Genomic DNA, 11867 nt, shown 5'->3' with positions numbered 1-11867 from the left:
TTTCTTTCTTTTTTTGCTGAGGCAATTAGGGTTAAATGACTTGCCCAAGGTCACAGTTAGGATGTCTGGTACTCTATCCACTGCGCCACCTAGCTGCCCACCAGGGTGATATTTTCAACAAAAGCCGACACTTTACAGGAGAAAGGCAGATTTGGGAAGTAAGAAGTTGCCTAAGATGATCACAGGATCGTAGATTTAAACTTGGAAGGGACAGGGCCTTTGAAATCATCCAAACCCGCCTATCTTTGCCCAAAGTCTCAAAACAAAGATAGCGAGCAGAAGAGCTGGGATTGGCCTCTTGGTTTTTCAGCTCCAACTCTAATGCACTTTCCACTTTCCTCTGTCCCTTAAATCATAGCAGATGAGGAGATTTACCCCTTCACTCTCGATAGAGAAATGAGGGACTAGGAGAGAAGCATATAGCATATATTCCTAGAGCAAGGTCACTTTATTGGTTACTTTTATATGTCTGTTTTTGTGAAGGTGAGGAGAGCACTCTGTCCTGGAATGACAGATATAAAAACAGAAGGTATCAATAAAGCTTAGCAGTTTCAAAAAAGATGATGCCTGACAACAGAAATCACATGGTCCTGGCTAGATATGAAATATAACTGACAAAGGGTTACAAATTGAATCAAATCGGGGGCAGCTAGGTGGCGCAGTGGATAGAGCACCAGCCCTGAAATCAGAAGGACCCGAGTTCAAACTGGTCTCAGACACTTAACACTTTCTAGCAGTGTGACCCTGGGCCTCAGGAAAACAAAACAAAACAAAACAAAACAAATTGAATTAAATCTCTGTCAAAACAAAGCAGAAGCTATCTGCCTAACAGACAGAATAAGGAAACTATATCTGACGTGGAATGTTATAAACTTTTTTTTTTTATTATAATTAAGCACCAGCTTAACATTGCAAAAAATCTCAGTGATCCTTAAACCCCAACATTTTTAATAAAGGGCTTTTCCAGTAAGGACATGTCTCCTCTTCCTTGGTATAAAATTTTATGAAACAAAGGCCAAGAACTGTGTACATCTTGCTGCCAAATGTTGGATGCTTCTGCAATGGGAATGACTGCACAAGATCCGGTCACTGCCCAGGCCCTGAAAGACTCTTGTTCATGAACTGCCTCTTCACAAAGCAAGTCCACCACTAACAAAGGCAATGGAGAAAAGGAAGGCAGAGTCAGAGCATGACAAGGCAACTCATCAATATAAACAACAATATAAATTATGACTTTATCAAAGCCTATTCTCTCCACCCCTTTTCAGTATTATCTTTAGTAAAAAGTTCTCAATCTCAGCCCCCCCATTGCTTTGGAGAACAAGTCCCTTCCCTCTCCCAGGACAGTGCTTGGCATCCCAAGACCATTTAATTTAAGATGCAGGGACCTGTGTCTTTATGCCAGGTTCCAGGCATCTGCAGTGATGGAGGGGTGGGCCTTCCCTCCCCCAATGCAGCCTGCAGGGCCTCCATAACTCAGTGTTTGGGCTACGGAACCCGTTCCCCCCTCCCCCCGACAGTCTGTTCTGAGTCTCTCCTAGCTTGGCAAGGCTAGGCCTCGTGGTCTTCTCTCTTACGCCAGGCTGACTTTGTATGCAGCCAGACCTAGAAGCACTATGTGTATGTGTATATATGTATGTACGTGACCTCTTCTTCCACTGAGCTCCTCCACCTCACCTACCACTAATGAAAAACCTAAGAAGATCCATAAGGGCCCATAAGGAGTAGAGTGTTTAAGAATTGCCACCAGACAAACCTTGAAGCTGAATTACCAACTGGGCCAGAAAATGTCTCACCTTGCTTGGTTTGTCACTCTGAGGATCAAAGACCTTCTCACAAAGCCTCAGGCCCGTCTCTTGCCGCAGCTGCTGTAAGTAGGCCCTCATCACTTCTGAAAACAAACAGGACGGAGAATACTAGATGAATGTAACTGGGACATGAGCCATGAACACTGAGACCTTGTTTTGGAGGTAACATGTGGTTATCCATTCCCACTGAGATTACAATAAACATCTGTTGGGAAAGGATTTTCACTCTGGCTCATCAAATCTGTTATGCTGAAAATTCCACCACTCTTGTTGCCAAAACTTACGTCTGACTTTTGTGCACATGATTAATAAAACAAGCTGAATACTAATGGATACATGTTCAATCTGTGTGCAAAATGTGTTTTAAGCCAGCTGGAGGATGAACCTTTCCAGCAGGAGCAAGTTCAGGCCTCCTCGGGGAAGGAGACGCCCTGTTCTTACCATCTTCTTGCTTATTTGCAGGTTTGGCATAAATGGCATTAAGAGGAAAACCCGGCTCTCCAGGGATAGGAAAATTAGTGATTCCCAATGTATACATTTCTTTCTCTCCTTGGCTTTTTGAGTTGCACTGGAAAACAAAAATCAAAAGCATGTTTTACAGGACTTATGGTAACGAGATCCACAAAAGGCTATTCAAATCTAAGTAACTAAAAGCTTACCATAAGCATTTACATCAGCAAACACTGATTTATACTCAAAGAAACAGCCTCCCACACAGGGACTTTTCCAATAACTTAAGAGAGACCCTTTCATTTTACACAAGAGCCTAAATGAATTATCTAAGAGACAGACTCCTCAGGATGTTACTTCCTCTGTGTTGTTTGTTTTGATCAGCTCTTCCAGGCTTTCTTTTAAACTCTGGCCTCTTCAAGTCAGGAGATATTTTTTATTTGTCATCTGACTTTGAAGTAGATGCAAGATCTAGCCAAAGAGTTGAGAAAATATACTTCCCTCCTCTGCAGACACGGGGGAAATGGGTATGGGAGGCTGCATATACTCTAAGGATCAGTTTATGTGCTGGTGAGTTGGGCTAAATTGTGACCTTTTTCTTTCTTCTGTTAAAAGAGATGGCTCACTGATTAGAAAATAGGGATTTAGAAAGTAAGGTGCTATAAAAAAATACAGAGAAACAAAAATCACACTTATCAAGGAACATAAAAACTCATTACAGATTCCCATTAATTTCCCCCTGATGCAAAGTCAACTGAGTGTGATTACCTTCTGGAGTTTCTTTAAGCATTCAGAAATGTAAAGAGTTATGTAGATCAATGTCCTATCAGCTTCATTCTACAAAGTAACAGAACAGTAGGTAGTCAGGCATAGACTTAAAATAGGAAAATAAATGAACTTTACTATGAAATGTTTCTAATGCCTAGCTATTAAAAATGAACCTAAAGGCAGTAATGACATCCTTAACTGTATGACAGGATGAGAAAATGAAGGAGGAAAACCTAAGTCGCCAAAATTCATATTCTTCAAATTCAGATACTTTCAAAATCCATGTTCAATTCTGCCACTTCTGGGGAGGGGCTGACAGCTTCCATTCTGAGCCTCGTAGTTTCTCCTTCCATCCCTCTCAGCCCCCTCCTCCTCATTTTAAATTGAGGTTTGTTTTCCCAAGGCTTCTGAGGAATTATGAAAGCAACTTTCATCATCCTGCAGAGGTGGGAGTGATTGCCACTTCTGAGCAACTCAGAGGTTCCCTATGTATTTGGCTAATTCTGAAAATGCCATTTTCTTCAGGAAACCTACTGAGAGCAGGAACATTTCTGATTCTCTATGGAGGAAACATTTATTTCACATGTGACTCATTCTTGAACAGCTAGTCCCACCGCTTTGCCTGACCAGAAGGAAAATGTTGAAAAAGCTAATGGATGCTGACATTGTGCAACAGAATCATTCGGCCAAGTTTTACTTTGACTTTGTTTGAAAAAACAAAGCAGTTCCCACTCCTATTCTGCCTATTTGTAACACATGGGATCTTTAATGAGATCAGGAAGAAGTTCATAATGTTTCAAAAAGTCTGTGATTATTATTAGCATAGCGACTCACTGCACTGCTGCAGTTTGCAAGCCCTCCCCAACCCAGGAGGTGCTTTTAAGTTTCTGGGGCAAAAAAAAAAAGTCAGTTGGAGATTAGTCTTCTGATGTCCATCTCCCCAGTAAGCTGGACTGGTCTTGGGATGTCTGTTCTCAAAGCCCTTCCAATTCATTAGAGCTAAGGAGCAGAGCTTTGGAGAGCCTCATGTCACCTTCACACCAAGATGAGGCATTCAAGCAGGAATTATGTAACACAGGAAGGAATATTAGAATCCATCTGGAGTATAAACATATTACTTAGAATCCGTATTAAACATCTAAAGTGGTGTGATCATATGTTTGAACAAGATTCTGCATCTAAAAATCTGAAAAATTTTAAAATTCTACTTTGCTTAAGCACAGGAAGTATAAAATTTGACTCCAGAAGCTTCTTAAGTCACTGGATGCAATAAACATTTTAATCCCACCTTCAATCTCCCTTCCTATATCATATTCAAAGGACCAGAGATGCAAGGATGTGATTGAAGTATTGCCAATAATATTAAAATCTGTAATTTACCTTAATTTCATAGTTTTTGAAGAAGACATTGGCTTTGAAATAATAGATAGCTTCATCCACAATATCTGTGTCTTTTGCTATGCAAAAAGCAAGAGAAAAAAGAAAAATTAACCAGCTATAAGACAGCATTATTATATGTATGTGTGGGTATGTTGGGAAAGAAGATATTTCAAAAACGTTTTTAAAGAGAAGAAAAGATAACATGACCATGAAAAGCCTTGAAAAACTTACATGCCGAGTGAAGCATGCAGAACAGTGTACACAGTATCAACAAAATTGTGTGATTATCGACTGTCATGCACTTAGCTCTTCTCACCAATGCAGTGATTCAAGACAGTTCCAATAGATTTGGAATGGCAAATGTCATTCACATTAAGAGAGAGAACTATGGAAACTGAATGTGGATTGAAGCATGGTGTTTTCACCTTTTTTAGTTTGTCTGCTCATTTTTAAATTTTTTCTTTCTCATGATTTTTTCCCCCTTTTAGTCTGATTTTTCTTGTACAAGATAAATATGGAAATATGTTTAAAAGAATGCATATATTTAACATATATGAGATTGTGTGCTGTCCTGAGGGAGAGAAGGAATAAAAAAAAGAAAGTCTTATGAAAAATGCAGGCTGAAAACTCTTTTTACATATATTTGGAAAACTAAGATACTACTGAGAAAATAAAACTTTTGAAAAGGATAGCATCTATTTTATGCCTCAGAAAATGAACTTCAGCTATGATCTATAACAATGATGGGATATAGAAACACAACCCTATAAAAAGCATGATTTAAAAAAAATATGTGCACACATACTCTGAAGTAGTCAGAAGTCTTGAGAAAAGCCAAAAATACCATTGCAAAAGAGAGATTTAGGTACAAAATTTCTTTGGCCATTTTGTTCTTTTTAGTTTCTCAGTGTTTTAAAAGCTCAGAATCCTGGAGCCTTGATACCAAGCAGCTGGTTTCAGCAATACCAAGAGAGTCAATCTTTAATATAGAATCTCTTATTTTGTAGAAGAAATGCAAAATGATCCTACAGTCTACATATCCTGGAAAAAAAATTAACTAATTGTATAAACTGCTGCTGGCAAATCTCCCCAATTCTTCCCCCCTTAAAATACAGGCTCCACGTTGATTTCTTCAGAGCACAAGGATGCACCTGGCAACTAAGACTCCCTGGGACTATAATTCAGCAAAGCAAATAAGTGGTCTTCCCACTCCTCATGTCATTCTCCTGTTCCCTAATTATCAAGCTAATTTGATTCTAATCCACTCCCGGGGAATGAACTGTTGGATCACTGTGATCCTGAGGGGCCTCTCCTCCAAATCCTTATTCAATTGCTTGGGCCTCCATGGTGGCAGCTGTGTAGCTGCTGGATGCTCCCAAGAATACTGGAAGGATCTGAGATGTGCTGTAGAGAGCCAGCCCTTCCACAAGCTGCCTGAGGTTGATGATCTTTCCAAGGTCAGATGGTGTGGTCAGAATTTTAATTTGCTTCTTCTTCACTCCAAGCCCAGTGCTATCCCATTCATGTGCCTCTAATTCTGCACCAGTACTGATGACTTATCTCTTATTCAATATACTAAAAAGGAATTTTAGTGGCCCAAGTTTCTCCCTCACAGAATCTGGCTTGATAAAAGTGCTTTGCAAATTTTTTATGTGTTATGTTCTTTTATGTGCTCGCTTCCATCTGTTTCCTTTTCCTGCATCTCAAAATCTATTAAGAGAAATGACTCATTGAAATACATTAAGTTTACAGAGCAGTAAACTGGTGTTGAAACTAAAATTAAACTTAAGAGGAGTTTCAAGCTAAGAAGCCTGACAGAAGAAAGGGTCAGAATAAGATGGACGATTGTAACCATAATCTTGGAAACAAGGAACGGAGTGCAAACCAGCAGACAGCAGGGCACTGCCCTCCATGTTTCATGGGAAACTCAGTGCTTCAGAGTAGGTCAGGACAGCACCGAACACAGCAGGGCCTCTGAGGCACAAAGCTACGGTTCCCAAACTAAAGAGCCAAGAAGAAAGAAAATATTTTAAAAGATGGAAAACCACCATTACAGTGGAGCTCAGCAACATTGACAGGAGGCTGAGCTGCGACGCAGATGCGTGCCTGTGCACGCACATACACACACGCTAACAACGAGGGCTGGACAAGGAAGTGGTTTTGGAGGGTAGAGACGTCCAAGCGCTAAAGGGGAAGAAAGTCTGACATAGCAGCAGTGTACAGAGCAGTCTGGATCCTAAGCTTTTTCTGGAGTCAAGCTGTTACTCTCCTTCCAACTCCCAAAGAAATTTTGAACAAGGAGGTGAAATGAGAATAAAGTCCTTAATGAGGCAGATGGAATCTAAAATCATCTTCACAGGTCTGGGGTACGGAGTCATTCTAAGCAACCAGAAGGTACAAACAGCAGCCCGGCTGAGCTAGGAAGAAGGCAGAAAGTTTCCACGTGCATGACTTTAAGATCGAATGGTTGCCGTGCTACCTCCCTCCACACAAATACCTTTCTGAAAAATGAAAGAATAGAAACTTACTTTCTCTTGGAGCTGGTCCTTTAAATTGACTCCTAATGGGCAAGAGCGCCATGTTTCCAATTAGCTTGGTGTCAGGGTCCATGAGAGAGGAGTGGTACGCCTGCAATTTCAGGGGCAGGGAGACAAACACCAGAGAATTACACTGAGAGGGAGGCTCAGGGACCATGGGGAGAGCTTGCACCTGAAGGAGAACCTCCTCAATAACCCCCCCCCCTTTGATGACGACCTCTATGGGGGAGAAGGGAACAAGCATTTACGTCCCACCTATTGTGCGTCCCACCTGTGCCAAGTGCTGTACAAAGGCCTCATCTGATCCTCAACAATCCTGCTATAATTATCCCCACTGTTGGGGCAGGAAAAGGTTAAGGGACTCGCCCAGGGTCATGCAGTCCCAAGTGCCTGAGGAAGGATTTGAACTCGGGTCTTCCTGACCCTAGGCCTCGAGCTCTGGCTCTCTAGTCAAAGGGAACCATTCAGCTTCAGGAGAGATTTAATTGTTAGGAAATTCTTCTTGACAAAAAGCCTGTCTCTTCACCCTTTCCCGTCTTTGACCAAACAGAATGAATCTCAGACCTCTTCCACAGGACCGCCCGAGGACGCACAAGGGAACCAGCCCCCTCCCCCCTCCCCAAGCTGGACGCTAATAATTCCTGCTGGTGGATCCGAATGACACACAGGTGGTGCTCCTCTGGACGCTCTCCAGGTAGGCAGTTACTGCTAAAAGGCAGCCCCCATTCTCTCGTGTGCGACACAGCCCAGCTGACCCCGACTCTCCTGGGTCAGACGCGCCATGACTCACTAACCGTAGGTAGAGACTAAAAGAACGTTAGCTTTTCGGACTGCTGAGTTACCCCGGCGATTGATAATGACCTTGTGGTTCACTAAAACCCCCAGATCTTCTTCACACAGTGGTTTAGAAGTTTTGTATACAGGCCAATGATGTACGATTGAAGCAAAGGGGACAGCCCATCCAAGGGAAAGATCTGCTGATACTTCCTGGATCAGGCCTGGGAAGAAGTGTCAGTGATCATGGAACCCAAAAGCCCCGGAAGGAGGATTACCAATCGGTCTCCCTGGTATCGGCCCAGTCCCTGGGGCCTCTGGGCACCGTCTGTAAAATAGGTTCCCCGGGATTTGGGCTAAAGGGCCGGACTCATCACCTGACTCGGGCCTGTCATGTAAGTGCACCTCTCTGGTTAGGCTTCTCCGGCCGTGTGTGACCCCAGCGGCAGCACAGGGAAACCTTCAGTCTCTACAAAACCAGGGGGTGTCGCCCCCCCCCACCCCTGAGCCTCGGAGTGAAAGGGGGCTGGGCTCCGGGAGGGGAAGGAGCAGAAGAGGAAATCTGACACAAGAGACAAGGCTCCCCGGGGAGGGGGGGGGCGCCTGGGGCCGGATCTGCACGGCTCCAGGGAAGTTATTTAGCTGCCAGGTGTGATGGTAACAGCTGGCTGAGGGTCTCCGCTCAGGGAGGGGGAAGCCCCTCCTCTGCCCCCCCCCCCCCCCGCGGTCTCCATTGCTTCCTCCAGGATGGGAGTACCCAAAATGAAACCTCTGCCTCGGTTTCCCCGAATGCCCCCAGATCTCAGGGCTCTCTAAGCCCTGCTCTGTGCGGGGGACCCCCCCCCTTTCTGCTATGGCTGGACTAGGGGTCTCCGGGCTCCAGGCCCAGCACCACCGCCCCACGCTGGGCCTCAGCTTCCCCACCTGTCAAAGGGGAGAGCGGGGACTGAGGCTTCTGGGCGTCCATTTCAACCACTGTCCTGGAAGGAAACAGTCGACCTCTACCCTCGGAGGCTTCCGTTTCCCCGAATGTTAAATAAGCTGGCCGAGCCGGCCCCGCATCCGCCACCCTAAGAGGACGGGGCCGCGGCTCCCTCTCCCAGGGCCTCCCCTCCAGACCACACCGACAGGGGTCCGGGTCCTCCGCCTCCGGCCACCTCCTCCCCCATCCGGCCGTGCCACCCCGGACTCCTCCACCGGCCCCCTCGCACTCCCCGGGTCGCTCCCCTTCCGCCCCGGGACTCTCATCGACCCTTCCCCGCGCCTCACCGGCATCTTGGCGGCCGGGCCTGGGCTACTGGCGAGCAGAAGGGACTGGCTCCTGTCAGAGACCCCGGCACTTCCGGTTTGGCGGCCGGGTGGGGTCTAACCGGAAGCAATCCGGAAGAGGCGGGGGCGGGAGGAGGTCGAGCTTCCGGTGTTGGAGCTGGGAACACTAGAGGGAGCCAGAGAGTCAGGGCCGCGATGCCGGACTCTCTTACTCTTGCGCATGCGTAGAGGACTCCACGAGAGCTGGCCGGCTGCGGTGCAGCTCTAAGGCTCAGCGCCGGTTACAGTGTCTTCTGAGGCTGCGCATTGCAAAGTCGTGGGCGTGGCAGGGCGATAGTCGCATCCTTTTTATATCAATCGGCCTTGCGGAGTGCTTGCCCTGCGAAAAGAAACTTCTGGGTTCAAATCATCCCTCTGGGGAATGACCCTGAGTAAAAGTCCCCCTGAACCTCAGTTTTTTTGGGGGTTTTTTCTGAAGCAATTGGGGCTGGGCGACTTGGCCAGGGTCACGCACCTTGGCCAGGGTCACGCACATTGGGCTCAGGCCCTCCTCCCTTCAGGGCTGGTGCTCCCCCTAGCTGTCCCACGGACCTCAGCTTTTTCTGTTGTGAAATGAAAAGAAAACCATCGTTGGAGAATCCAAGTTATTTTGTCCGTGGGGCTTCGTTTCTTAGTGGTTTAGGAAATACAATATATGAAAAATTTTGTAATAAAAATGGATTTTTAAAAAGAGGCTAAGAAAAAATAAAAAAATTTTAAAGAAGAAGGGAAAAAAAAAAAGAGGCCGGGCCACGCTTGGTGGGACTCCAGGGAGGAAGAAACGTGGGCTCCTTTAGAGTCGCCAGGCTCCCCGCCCCTGCCCGGGTCAGGCAACTTCGTCCGGCGTGTGGGCAGCGCTTGTAAGCAAGGGCTTGTGTTGGGTGCTGGGCTGAAGGACAAAAACGACCGCTATGGCTGGACGAGACCCTTAATTTTCCTGAGAATCGTGGGCTTTTTTCATCTTAAAAATGATGGGGGTTAAACTTAGTAACTTCTGAAGCCCCCGTCAGGCCTAAAACCTAGTCCCAGACGGTTGCTGTCTTCAGTCACCTGATACTTTGTGTGTATGTGCGTTCATTTTCCCAAAACTTGCGTTTTTCATCTTAAAAAGGATGGACAAATGGGTAAAGTACAAAATGGGGTGTCGGGCAAATAAGAGGTCGAGCCCAAGCGCTCTGGTAGATGGAGTTAGGCCCCGAGGGAATGAGGTTTGGAAGAGAGGGAGGGAGCCCCTCAGCCATCCCATAATTCATCCCGTCCGCGTCACTTTCCTGATGAGTCCTCAACCACAAGAGCCTGACCACCCCCTCACCCCCCCCCCCCCCCCCCGCATGCGTTTTTCACTGTTTATGTGGAAATGTGCGACGGGTATGAAACGTTTCATATTCATACATGACAAAAAAGCGTTCCATACACACTTAAAAATGAAATGTCATCATCTGTAACCTTTGAATCCAACAGACCAGGAGGTTATTAATCTGGACTCTGTAAACTTCTGTTTTAGTGTTATTGTGTATTTTATGCATTTAAAATAATTATTCTGAAGCGTTTTCATTACACTGCCGAAAGGGTCTATGACACAAACTTGACACAGACCGGCCATTATATTATCTTGGGATAAAGTCACAGAGGATTGTATTTTTTTTTAAAGCTAGTTTGACATCTACAGATTTTTGAATAAGAAAAAAAAATCTAGAACATGAGTCATCATGAAAAAAATCAGTACCTCATTGATTACATCCTTTGATGCCTACTGGGACTCATACTGAGGTTTGAACCTGCCTTGGCCACTTGCTAGCTTGTGGCCATGAGCATTGGGTTTAACCTCCTTCGGCCTCACTACTTCATCTGGAAAATGAGGAAATGGACTCACTGACCTCCAAGGTTCTGGGAAGTGCCCGGCAGGGGACCTCGAGCTCTGGCAGGTTCTTGCCATGCTGGGGTGATTCTGATTACAGTCCTGGAAACGGTCTCTCGCTGTCAGGGCTCCTACCCTGGCCAAAGCTCGACACTGGAGTGGCAGCTCAGTGGTATTTTCTTTTCCTTCTTTCTTTTTTCCCCCCAACAATTCTCAAAAGAAATTTTGAGAAATTTGAGACAAAAAGAAAAAAAAAATTCTTAATTATCAAATCACAGAATGGCTGTTTTTGACATCAGAGGAAGAAGTGCCTGAACTGGCGAGACTATAGATCATTGAAATGTATCGGATAAAATATTTTAGGTAAAATGTGCTTGGGTATTGAAAAAATCTGAGTGACACAAAACACAAGGATATCATCATGTAAGGATATGGAGCAGTGGACAGAGCACCAAACCTGAAGTAGAAAGACTTGAATTCAAATTCAGCCTCAGACACTGTTTGGGTGACCCGAGTGAATCTGGCTTCCTCATCAGTAAAATCATTTGGAGAAAAAAATGGCAAACCTTTAGGGAGTTCCCCATTCTCATTTTCTGCCTCCCCAGGTCCATGAGTGCAATTTTTTGCTTCTTTTTGAGGCTGGAGTGAAGTGACTTGCCCAGGGTCACACAGCTAGGAAGTGCTAAATGTCTGAGACCAGATTTGAACTCAGATCCTCCTGAATTCAGGGCTGGTGCCACCTAGCTGCCCCCCCATGAGTGCAATTTCAAGTGCTCTTATGTATGTTAGCCTCTTTTTAAAAATCTAGTTTTATTATAAAAATTTTGATATATTGTATTTTCTTTTTTTTAAATTAAAGCTTATTATTCACAAAGTATATGCATGGATAATTTTTCCAACATTGACCCCTGCATAACCCCCTGCCACAAATTTTCCCCTTCTTCCCCCCCATTCCCTCCCTCATCTGGCAGGCAGGATATATTG

At 45.1% G+C, this 11867-nt stretch overlaps 1 protein-coding gene across 1 annotated transcript; it reads right to left on the bottom strand.

Annotated features, from left to right (window-relative positions):
• Nucleotides 1-420: 420 nt before the first annotated feature.
• Nucleotides 421-9130, bottom strand: ARPC3 (actin related protein 2/3 complex subunit 3). The gene is made up of 7 exons (XM_074297595.1): nt 8987-9130; nt 6935-7034; nt 4407-4483; nt 3027-3095; nt 2250-2376; nt 1797-1891; nt 421-1149 (listed from the first exon to the last, which is right to left on the bottom strand). The coding sequence occupies exons 1-7, from the start codon at nt 8990-8992 to the stop codon at nt 1087-1089; spliced, it is 537 nt and encodes a 178-aa protein (XP_074153696.1). The 5' UTR covers nt 8993-9130; the 3' UTR covers nt 421-1086.
• Nucleotides 9131-11867: the final 2737 nt, after the last annotated feature.

This window comes from Sminthopsis crassicaudata, chromosome 1 (assembly GCF_048593235.1).
Source record: "Sminthopsis crassicaudata isolate SCR6 chromosome 1, ASM4859323v1, whole genome shotgun sequence".
In the NCBI taxonomy this organism is placed as follows: Eukaryota; Metazoa; Chordata; class Mammalia; order Dasyuromorphia; family Dasyuridae; genus Sminthopsis; species Sminthopsis crassicaudata.
This window is presented reverse-complemented; position numbering and strand designations above follow the sequence as displayed.

Coding starts and splice junctions, on each gene's coding strand:
- ARPC3 (XM_074297595.1), bottom strand. Junction 4,484..6,934: donor AGGACCAGCTCCAAGAGAAA/GTAAGTTTCTAT, acceptor CTTTTTGCATAG/CAAAAGACACAGATATTGTG. Junction 1,150..1,796: donor AGAGTGACAAACCAAGCAAG/GTGAGACATTTT, acceptor TGCCTTTGTTAG/TGGTGGACTTGCTTTGTGAA.